The following is a 12,483-nucleotide window of genomic DNA, read 5'->3' as shown; positions in this document are numbered from 1 at the left end:
CTACGCGCGTCACCTACAGTCGCCAGTGATATCCGTCGACAATTACAGCCATTTCAGAGAGAGTTTTTCTTCGTGGCTCTCTTCTTGTGCCAGATTTTCGGCCTCTGGGTTCAGGTCTCCCAATAATTCTGTCAGTATTGCAAATGCGTGTGGACGCACATGAACAGGTCGGCGACGGAACGTTGAAAGGAACTGCGGTTTACTGGAGGCAAATCCAACGCCATATCCTCAAATTTTACCATAGAAGGTCACGGCAGATAGAGCTAATGGGCTTCCAAACACAGCACTGACCATATAGTCGAATTGCTGACACCCACAGAAGAAGCAGGAGCGAGAAATAGCGAAACAAAATATGGGAAAGTACTGGAATCGATTAGGTGAATGAAACTCTATAATACAAAGAGCTCGCAGCATATGACGTGATTGAGTGGTAGGCATCGTTCTGTTTTACGTACCCACTTTATAAGAATGACGCTAAATCAATTTGTAATGAAATCTGATTTGGCAAAGCGTCTGATTTAGGAAAATGGGGTGGCAGTTCCTAAGCGGCGGACGGAGATGAAGGTGGTGTGAAGAAATGGTTCAAATGGCTCTGAGCACTATGGTACTTAACATCTGAGGTCATCAGTCCCCTAGAACTTAGAACTACTTAAACCTAACTAACCTAAGGACATCACACACATCCATACCCCAGGCAGGATTCGAACCTGCGACCGTAGCGGTCACGCGGTTCCAGAGTGAAGCGCCTAGAACCGCTCGGCCACACCGGCCGGCTGGTGTGAAGAGAGAAGCCAGAAATTTATATATCACGAAAATGACGCACCGAAGACTGTGTTTGCAACAAGTGGGAGCGGAGCATTTACGTACGAAAATACAGTAACTGCAGTGAATAAATCTACCATAAAGTATTTCTTCCTACTGACTGCAAAAAATATATTTAACTAGACGAGAACCAAAGCTGGCTAAAGGCACTACTGTATACTGTCGTTGAACACCATTTGCAGGGGCGGAAACGTGAAACACATCCGGGGATTATATTAAAAGTGCAGCTATCTGCGGAGGTCCACTGTAAGCGAAACTTCGTTAATACAGAACCTATTTATGCAGGAAAATAAATTAGTTCCAATTTTGGCTACCAGGTACAAATCTGGCCCTGTACAGCATCTCGTCGACGTCTCCGGTGCTGATATTGAACAAACTGTGAAAGCCTTTCTCACTTGTTTGGCCTTTCCTGCACACTTCCCATTCCTAGTACATTACATATGGATACATTTCAATTTGTCTTTCTTGTATTCACAGTGCCGGATTTGCAATTCATAACAAAAAATTGGAATTAATTGTTTTCCAGTGTAAATCGGTTCCTTATTAATGCAATAGTACATCTACCAAATTTTGTTACCCTATGATAATTACAACCGACAATGGACCTCTATGAGTTGCTGCACTTTAAGTATAACTATGTGGTATGTCGTTTAAAATTGAAATTGATAATTTCCTTTTGATACTCTGTGTGATGGTAATGGACAATATACCATTTTAAAAGAAATTATACAAGTTATGTTGGAGGTACTATCATACATGGGCCGATACTTACAGAGTTGAGGAAGTGAAGGGTGCCCCAAACTATTGATTTCCCATATCATTGACCTAGAATCAAAATACAGGCTGTGACTTTCAGCTAACGATCAATGGCGGCTATGAAGAGCCACTAGATGAGTGCTTCTTGAGATGTCCCTCTTGTCAGATGAAGGGAGTGACTACTTTCATCGGACATCAAAATGGTTCAAATGGCTCTGAGCACTATGGGACTTAACATCCGAGGTCATCAGTCCCCTAAAACTTAGAACTACTGAAACCTAACTAACCTGAAGACATCACACACATCCATGGCCGAGGAAGGATTCGAACCTGCGACCATAGCAGTCGCGCAATTCCAGACTGGAGCGCCTAGAACCTCTCGGCCACTAAGGACATCCTTAGGACTAAAGAGCCTAATTGGAAAAGTCGGTCATACCTGTACAGCATCACTGTACGACTGTGCGGTGAATCGACCATCACGGAAGTGAAGTCATAGCATGACGTAGACTGAGTGAGGTGGTGCGATCAGGTGGTGGTCGATGTCTATTTGGGAAAAGCTTCATTTTGTTGGTACAGGAATCTGGTGTGGGTCGTAGTATGTGGTTAGATAGAGTGGGCAGGCAGTTAGTGGTTATGGATACACATTACTTTAAACGGTTCTTACCGAAATTGGAGGGAAGTTACTATAGTGGTCATACGAGGGTCACTCCAAAAGAAATGCAGACTATATTTTTTTAATCAATCTTTTATTCTACACGTTTGAAAGTTGTATAGTGTGTAGATACATCCTTTAGGAACAATATTTTCATTTATCCACATAGTTTACATCCCTCTCAACTGCCTTACGCCATGTTGGAACCAGCGCCCGTATACCCGCACGGTAAAATTCTGGACCAACCTGTTGGAGACACTGTTTGGCAGCGTGCACAAGGGAGTCATCATCTTGAAACTTTGTTCCACGAAGAGAGTCTTTCATTTTCCCAAAGAGATGATAGTCACGTGGAGCCAAGTAAGGACTGTAAGGTGCGTGTTCCAGTGTTGTCCATCGGAATTTTGTGATCGCTTCCATGGTTTTTTGACTAACATGTGGCCGTGCATTGTCGTGCAACAGCAAAACATCCTGCTTTTGCCGATGTGGTCGAACACGACTCAGTCGAGTTTGAAGTTTCTTCAGTGTCGTCACATATGCATCAGAATTTATGGTGGTTCCACTTAGCATATTTCGACAAGCAAGAGTCCTTCGGAATCGAAAAAGCCGTAGCCATAACTTTTCCAGCAGAAGGTGTGGCTTTAAATTTTTTTTTCTTGGGTGAATTTGCATGATGCCACTCCACTGATTGCCTCTTCGTCTCTGGTGGAAAATGATGGAGCCATGTTTCATCACGTGTCACAATTCTTGCAAGAAATTCATCACCACCATTCTAGTACTGTTCCAAAAGTTTTCTGCATGCCGTTTTTCTTGTTTCTTTGTGATCCACTGTCAACACCCTAGGAACCCACCTGGCACAAACCTATTTAACGCCAACACTTTCAGTATTCTGCAAACACTTCCTTCCCCTATCCCAACGGAGTGTGACAATTCGTTCACTGTGATGCGTCTGTCAGCAGTCTCCAATTCGTTAACTCTCTGCACATTGTCTGCAGTGTGTGCAGTTTGAGGCCTGCCGCTGCGAGGACAATCCTCAATACTGCCACGCCTGCTTTTATCACGTAACCTGCTTGCCCACCGACTAACTGTACTGCAATCGAGAGCAGTATCTCCGTACACCTTTTTCGACCTCTTGTGAATGTTTCCCACTGTCTCCTTTTCACAGCACAGGAATTCTAAGACAGCACGTTGCTTCTGACGAACGTCAAGTGTAGCAGCCATCTTGAAGACATGCTGTGACAGCGCCACTCACGGGAACAGGTTGAACTAAGTTTGAAAACAAGCGGGAAGGATGTATCTACACACTGTAAAACTTTCACACATGCAGAATGAAAACATTTTTTCACAAAAATAGTGTGCATTTCTTTTCTACATCTACATCCATACTGTGCAAGCCACCTGACAGTGTGTGCCAGAGGGTACCTTGAGTACCTCTATCGATTCTCCCTTCCATTCCAGTCTCGGATTGTTCATGGAAAGAAAGATTGTCAGTATGCCTCTGTGTGGGCTCTAATCTCTCTGATTTTATCCTCATGGTCTCTTCGCGAGATAGACGTAGGAGGAAGCATTATACTGCTTGACTCCTTGGTGAAGGTACGTTCTCGAAAATTCAAGAAAAGCCCGTACCGAAATACTAAGCATCTCTCTTGCAGAGTCTTCCACTGGAGTTTATCTATCACGTCAGTAACGCTTTCGTGATTACTAAATAATCCTGTAACGAAGTGTGCTGCTCTCCGTTCGATCTTCTTTATGATGGCTAATAAAAAATTTTCTATAGACACATGTACTTTTTTATCCAATATCCCAGTTGAAAACTTTTCTAATGAGTGCAGTTTGCAATCTGTCAACGTTCTGCAGAGTTGTAGGGGCAAATTTTTGCCTAATGTGAGTGAAAGTTCGAAAATTAAGTTTGTGAAAAAATTTTTGGAGGGAGAATCTTTGTCACGGGCCAATCAAAATTTTTCTAAGGACATGTCTTATGCAGAATTTGAAATAGAGTTCTTAAAACGGTTCTGGTCTGAAACTAAACAAGCCAGGATAAAGAGCAAGCTTATGAATGGGCCAAATTATAGGGACTATGAAACAGTTTTGTAAAAATGAATTGAAGAAACTTGTACATTTGAGTAAACCCTTTGATGAGCTCACACAGATTGATGCTTTAAAGAGAAGGTTGCCAATTGATGTGCAATGGGACCTAGTTTATGGACAAGATGACAACATTGAACAATTTCTAAACCACGTGGACAAACCAGACAGAATTATAGACAATGTGGGGAAACCAAAAAACTATTTCAATCACACACAGAGAGGTGGGGATCACAGTTGGGGAAATGCTAATTTTAACGGAAGGGAAAACAGTAGATCTAACAACCATAGTTTTTATCATAGGGAACAAAAGAGTCACAATAATAATAATTTCTATTCAAGGGAAAGTGACCCTCGTAATTCCATTATGAGCTATTGTGTGATTGGAAATCTACGTGGGAGACCGATCTTGTTGGTACCTCAGTAGCCTCGTCTGAACCATAACACGCAGGTGGCGCGTGTAAACGGTCAGGTGCCACCACTGCTCGCCTTATCCTTGAAATTTTCCTCAAGGTTGATGGAGGGAACTAACAGTACTTATTGTGCCAGTATGCATAGCTGTACAATGGACGACCATCCGAGAGGGACCTAATATTTTACGCACGGGAGCCAGAGTTGTAACATCTGCCTAGTGAGGGGAGGTGGTCAGGCAGCACCACTGTATCCCTGGTCCTTCGAGTGGCCCTCACAGACACTGGAGCACATCACGTACCTGCCCTACCGACCTGTGACCTGGACGCGACTGGAGCCCACCTGGCAGTGCCCTGGTGTCGTTGACGCAGGAGCCCGGCCGCGGCGTGGGCACGCGGCTGGTGAGCACGGGCAGCCAGGCGGCGCCGCTCGACGCCTGCTCCTTGAAGCGTCCCTCGTCGAAGACGCGCTGCATGTCGCGCAGCAGGAACGAGCAGATGGCCGAGCCGCGCAGCCCCGTCGTCGGCGTCGTGAACGCCGCGTGGAAGCGGCCCGACTCCGGCGACGTGCGGTACACGCTCTCTGCAACACGGAACACGGGGAGATGCAGGAGGCTGGTGGAAACTGTAGTAGGCAGGTGGAAAAGGAAGAGGCGGGAAGAGGAGATGGACAGAGAGAGGGGGACAAGAATATGAACAAGTACAGGTTAGAGGGTGAGGTGAACGAAATGGTGGGTGGACGGTACTGAGGTAGAGGATCGACGAGATGTGCGCAGTATACACTGCTTGATGGCTGCTAAGAAACATCTGACACTTTCTAAGGAACAACTGCTAATTGCTTCGAAACACTCGAGCAAAGACAGTACACTACTGGCCATTAAAATTGCTGCACCACGAAGATGACATGCTACAGACGCGAAATTTAACCGACAGGAAGAAGATGCTGTGATATGCAAATGATTGGCTTTTCAGAGCATTCACACAAGGTTGGCGCCGGTGGCGACACCTACAACGTGCTGACATGAGATAAGTTTCCAACCGCTTCCTCGTACACAAATAGCAGTTGACCGGCGTTGCCTGGTGAAACGTTGTTGTGATGGCTCGTGTAAGGAGGAGAAATGAGTTCCATCACGTTACATCTGCTGACGAATACCTTAGCTCCATTCCTATAGGCTTTGTACTCCGATTCGTCTGCTCAAATAACAACTAGGGGATGAGTTACCGTGGGGATGTGCGACTGTTCCCAGTGTCATGTGCATTTTTGTTACGGTGTTCAACTGTGAAGAATTAGTTTGGATGGAAATGTCCATACGTTTTCATTCATTAGTCTGGGCGCTCTTTAGTAATGACTTTTCTTGTGACTTGATACAAATTTTCTCATCATTTCGAAGGGCTCTTCTTAGTACTGCCGAATTTGAAATGACTTGCCTTGCCAGTCGATGTGGTGAAAATTATTCTTCAGTCTCTTGAATCAAATTACCTGTTGAATACTGTAAATTTTTTTAGTTACAAGATTACGCCATAGTACAATTCCGTTCATAGTTTCTTTCAAAATAAAGAAACCATGTCAAGAATCTTCATATCCCGAACAGTTACTATATGGCCAACTGGAAGCTGTGTGCAAAGATTTCTGTCAGTATTATCAAAAGCTGACCAAGACAAGACCTGAAGTGAAATAATTTTTCGAGCTGGGAAGCAAGGCGACACAGTATAGAAGACGCAGCGAAGAGCGAAGTATGGTAGCTCAATGATAGAATGTTTTCTTCAACCACGTGATTCTAGCATCATCAAATACTGACGTATAACTGAGGAAATTCCTAAAATTATATGTCTGCTGAAAACCACTGTATGGATGTCATCCGTGAGCCAGGGGAAATACAGAGAAGTATTAACACTAATAATCCAAAACATTATGACCACATGCTTAATAGTTTGTTTGTCCGTCTTCGGACCGAAATATGTTAATCGTTCTGCGTATCAGGGGATCCGACGGTTTTTAGTAGGCTTTCGAAGGCATGTAGACTACTGGCCATTAAAACTGCTACACCACGAAGATGACGTGCTACAGACGCGAAATTTCAGACTTTGATAAAGGTCGGATTGTAGCGTATAGCGATTGCGGTTTATCGTATCGCGACATTGCTGCTCGCGTTGGTCGAGATCCAATGACTGTTAGCAGAATATAGAATCGGTGGGTTCAGGAGGGTAATCTACATGTACATCTACATCTACATCCATACTCCGCAAGCCACCCAACGGTGTGTAGCGGAGGGTACATTGAGTACCTCTATCGGTTCTCCCTTCTATTCCAGTCTCCTATTGTTCATGGAAAGAAGGATTGTCGGTATGCTTCTGTGTGGGCTCTAATCTCTCTGATTTTATCCTCATGGTCTCTTCGCGAGATATACGTAGGAGGGAGCAATATACTGCTTGACTCTTCGGTGAAGGTATGTTCTCGAAACTTTAACAAAAGCCCGTACCGAGCTACTGAGCGTCTCTCCTGCAGAGTCTACCACTGGAGTTTATCTATCATCTCCGTAACGCCTTCGCGATTACTAAATGATCCCGAAACGAAGCGCGCTGCTCTCCGTTGGATCTTCTCTATCTCTTCTATCAACCCTATCTGGTACGGATCCCACACTGCTGAGCAGTATTCAAGCAGTGGGCGAACAAGCGTACTGTAACCTACTTCCTTCGTTTTCAGATTTCATTTCCTTAGGATTCTTCCAATGAATCTCAGTCTGGCATCTGCTTTACCGACGATCAACTTTATATGATCATTCCATTTTAAATCACTCCTAATGCGTACTCCCAGATAATTTATGGAATTAACTGCTTCCAGTTGCTGACCTGCTACTTTGTAGCTAAATGATATGGGATCTATCTTTTTATGTATTCGCAGCACATTGCACTTGTCTACATTGAGATTTAATTGCCATTCCCTGCACGATGCGTCAATTCGCTGCAGATCCTCCTCATTACAGTACAATTTTCCATTGTTACAACCTCTCGACACACCACAGCATCATCTGCAAAAAGCCTCAGTGAACTTCCGATGTCATCCACAAGGTCATTTATGTATATTGTGAATAGCAACGGTAGTATGACACTCCCCTGCGGCACACCTGAAATCACTCTTACTTCGGAAGACTTCTCTCCACTGAGAATGACACGCTGCGTTCTGTTATCTAGGAACTCTTCAGTCCAATCACAAAATTGGTCTGATAATCCATATGCTCTTCATTTGTTCATTAAACGACTGTGGGGAACTGTATCGAACGCCTTGCGGATGTCAAGAAACACGGCATCACCTGTGAACCCGTGTCTATGGCCCTCTGAGTCTCGTGGACGAATAGCGCGAGCTGGGTTTCACACGACCGTCTTTTTCGAAACCCATGCTGATTCCTACAGAGTAGATTTCTAGTCTCCAGAAAAGTCATCATACTCGAACACAATACGTGTTCCAAAATTCTACAACTGATCGACGTTAGAGTTATAGGTGTATAGTTCTGCACAGCTGTTCGACGTCCCTTCTTGAAGACGGGGATGACCTGTGCCCTTTTCCAATCCCCTGCGGCACACCGCTGCAAGAAGGGGGGCAAATTCCTTCGCGTAATCTGTGTAAAATCGAACTGGTATCCCATCAGGTCCAGCGGCCTTTCCTCTTTTGAGCGATTTTAATTGTTTCTCTATCCCTCTGTAGTCTATTTCGATATCTACCATTTTGTCATCTGTACGACAATCTAGAGAAGGAACTACAGTGCAGTCTTCCTCTGTGAAACAGCTTTGGAAAAAGACATTTAGTATTGCGGCCTTTAGTCTGTCATCCTCTGTTTCAGTACCATTTTGGTCACAGAGGGTCTGGAAATTTTGTTTTGATCCACCTACTGTTTTGACATTAGACCAAAATTTCTTAGGATTTTCTGCCTAGTCAGTAGATAGAACTTTACTTTCGAATTCATTGAACGCCTCTCGCATAGCCGTCCTCACACTACATTTCGCTCCGCGTAATTTTTGTTTGTCTGCAAGGCTTTGGCTATATTTATGTTTGCTGTGAAGTTCCCTTTGCTTCCGCAGCAGATTTCTAACTCGGTTGTTGTACCATGGTGGCTCTTTTCCATCTCTTACGATCTTGCTTGGCACATACTCATCTAACGCATATTGTACGATGGTTTTGAACTTTGTCCACTGATCCTCAACACTATCTGTACTTGAGACAAAACTTTTGTGTTGAGCTGTCAGGTACTCTGTAATCTGCTTTTTGGCACTTTTGCTAATCAGAATAATCTTCCTACCTTTTTTAATATTTCTATTTACAGCTGAAATCATCGATGCCGTAACCGCTTTATGATCGCTGATTAACTGTTCTGCGTTAAGTGTTTCAAATAGTTCGGGTCTGTTTGTCACCAGAAGGTCTAATATGTTACCGCCACGAGTCGGTTCTCTGTTTAACTGCTCAAGGTAGTTTTCAGATAAAGCACTTAAAAAAATTTCACTGGATTCTATGTCCCTGCCACCCGTTATGAACGTTTGAGTCTCCCAGTCTATATCCGGCAAATTAAAACCTCCACCCAGAACTATAACATGGTGGGGAAATCTACTCGAGCCGCTGAGCCAGGGGGCCTATAGAGACATCCAATAACCATGTCTGAGCCTGCTTTAACCGTGACCTTCACCCAAATCATTTCACATTTCGGATCTCCGTCAATTTACTTCGATACTATTGCACTTATCGCTATAAACACGCCTCCCCCTTCACTGTCCAGCCTGTCTCTGCGATATACATTCAAATGTTTACGTCTGGTTTCAGCCAACTTTCTGTCCCTAGTACTATATGGACGTTGTGACCACTTATTAATGAGAGCAGTTCTGGGACCTTTCTATAGGCGCTCCTGCAGTTTACTATTACCACATTAATATTATTATTCTCTGTTGCATTTTGCCTACTCCTACCTTGCCTCGCCTCAGGAAGCGTCTTGTCAGGCCTAGGGAGGGAATTCTCTAACTTAAAAAACCCACATGTGCACTCCACACGTACTCCGCTACCCTTGTAGCCGCTTCCGGCGTGTAGCGCACGCCTGACCTATTCAGGGGGACCCTACATTTCTCCACCGATAGCGGAGGTCGAGACATTTGCACCCAAGATCTCCGCAGAATCGTCTGAGCCTCTGGTTTAAGCCTTCCACTCGGCTCCAAACCAGAGGACCGCGATCGGTTCTGGGAACGATACTACAAATAGTTAGTTTTGATTCCACCCCGCCAGCGAGGCTTTCCCCCTTCACCAATTCCGCCAACCGCCTGTACGAACTGAGGATGACCTCTGAACCCAGACGGCAGGAGTCACTGGTGCCGACATGAGCAACAATTTGCAGTCGGGTGCACCCAGTGCTCTCTACCGCCGCCGGAAGGGCCTCCTCCACATCTCGGATGAGACCCCCCGGCAAACAGACAGAATGAACACTGGCCTTCTTCCCCGACCTTTCCGCTATTTCCCTAAGGGGCTTCATCACCCGCCTAACGTTGGAGCTCCCAATAACTAATAAACCCCTCCCCCCGTGTGCCTGCTAGGACCTTGTTGAAGGAGCAGCCACATGTCCACTCACAGGCAGAGCGGGCGATGTCACACGGCCAGCCTCCACATTGACCCTCCGCCTCGTGCTCCGCGAACGCCGCTGAACCCGCCACTCCCCTTGGGGAGAGGGTGGCCCAACCGCGCCCGGTACGCGCGAAGATGTCTCGACAGCAGGGACAGTGGGTGAAGCATGTAACACCTGGGGTGTACCTTGCGACGCACGAGACTCCCCACTGCCGCTACACTCCGAGGCAGCAGCCTGAAGACGGCTGACCGCGGCCATCAACACGCTCAGCTGTTCGCGAACAGTGGCCAGCTCCTCCTGCGTCCGTACACAGCAGTCACACATCCTATCCATCCTAAGGAATCAATTTAATGTAGAGAGTTAATCAACTTTTAACTAGACTGCTGATTCACTAAAGGCGGCTGATTGTTGACTAAACTGTGATTGCTAGCCACTTCTTGTAGAAAACAATGAAAATAGCACTACCTGTCTCTGGACTGTATTCAAAACAAACACTAGCACTACTGGCACTGTGGTTAACTAAAGGGACTCTCTCTGACCGTATTCAAAACAAACACGAAATCTATGGAACAGTATTACTAGCACTCGACAATTAAAGCTTCCTACAAGCAAAAATACACGGAAGAAGAAGTGACAAGTAAGAAAAATACAGTTAATACTTAAATTAAGATAGCTCGCTGCACAGCAGACGTGAAGCAGGCGGCAGTTACGACGACACTGAACACCGTGCTGGATACCAACGGCCTCGTATCACTAGCAGTCGAGATGAAAGGCATCTTATCTGCATAGCTGTAACGGATCGTGCAGCCACGTCTCTATCCCTGAGTCAACAGATGGGGACGTTTGCAAGAGAACAACGATCTGCACTAACAGTTGGACGACGTTTGCAGCAGCATGGACTATCAGCTCGGAAATCGTGGCTACGGTTACCCTTGACGCTGCATCAGAGACAGGAGCGCCTGCGATGGTGTACTCAAAGACGAGCCTAGGTGCACGAAGGCAAAACGTCATTTTTTCAGATGAATGCAGGTCCTGTTTACAGCATCGTGATGGTCGCATCCGAGTTTGGCGACAGCGCGGTGAACACACTTTGGAAGCGTGTATTCGTCATCGCCATACTGGCGTATCACCCGGCGTGATGGTATGGGATGCCATTGGTAACAAGTGAAGGTCATCTCTTGTTCACATCGACGGTACTTTGAACAGTGGACGTTACATTTGAGATGTGTTACGACCTGTGGTCCTACCCTTCATTTGTTACCTGCGAAACCCTACATTTCAGCAGAATAATGTACGACCCCATGTTGCAGGTCAAGTACGGGCCTTTCTGGATACAGAAACTGTTCGACTGCTGCCCTGGCCAGCACATTCTCCAGATCTCTCACCAATTGAAAACGTCTGGTCAATGGTGGCCGAGCAACTGGCTCGTCACAATACGCCAGTCACTACTCTTGATGAACTGTGGTATCGTGTTGAAGCTGCATGGGCAGCTGTACCTGTACACTCCATCCAAGCTCTGTTTGACTGAATGCCCAGCGTATCAAGGCCGTTATTACGGTCAGAGATGGTTATTGTGGGTACTGATTTCTCAGGATCTATGCAGCCAAATTGCGTGAAAATGTAATCACATGTCAGTTCTAGTATAACATATTTGTCCGATGAATACCCGTTTATCATCTGCATTTCTTCTTGGTGTAGCAATTTTAATGGCCAGTAGTGTAAAAGAAAATATAAAGGCCACACATGTTACATGCAGAGAAGTATGTGTAGGAACGCTCCGTATGCATTTGATAGTTCATGCAGTACTGTGTCTGATGAAGATTCATATGGAGCTGATAAGTGCAATATTCCATGTGGTACGGCACCATGACTGCTAAACACCGTTTAAGTGCTTACGATATGGGACAAGAAGAGTTGCCACTGTGGACGCAGGAATGGACGTGTCCAAAAGCGTCCTCTAACGATTAAAAAAGTCGCCGAAGGTGCAAACGCTATACGAAAGCATACTGATGCCTGTAGACGGACCACCACACTGTGAGAGGATGGATACGTAGCCCTAATGGAGAAAACGTATAACTCATCCGTAGACAGATCGCTGCAAACCTTGGAACCGCTACTGGTACCCAAGTCTCTACCAGAGCCATTTCGCGGAGATTAAATCGGG

At 45.5% G+C, this 12,483-nt stretch overlaps 1 protein-coding gene across 1 annotated transcript in view; it reads right to left on the bottom strand.

Moving 5' to 3' along the window:
- The window catches only part of LOC124805421 (semaphorin-2A-like), a 1,298,470-nt gene that overhangs the window by 42,606 nt on the left and 1,243,381 nt on the right, over positions 1 to 12,483 (bottom strand). The window contains exon 8 of the mRNA XM_047265983.1: positions 5,066 to 5,305. Within this exon, the coding sequence (XP_047121939.1) occupies positions 5,066 to 5,305 (240 nt within the window). The remainder of the gene's footprint in view (positions 1 to 5,065; positions 5,306 to 12,483) is intronic.

This window comes from Schistocerca piceifrons, chromosome 7 (genome assembly GCF_021461385.2).
Source record: "Schistocerca piceifrons isolate TAMUIC-IGC-003096 chromosome 7, iqSchPice1.1, whole genome shotgun sequence".
Taxonomy (NCBI): domain Eukaryota; kingdom Metazoa; phylum Arthropoda; class Insecta; order Orthoptera; family Acrididae; genus Schistocerca; species Schistocerca piceifrons.
This window is presented reverse-complemented; position numbering and strand designations above follow the sequence as displayed.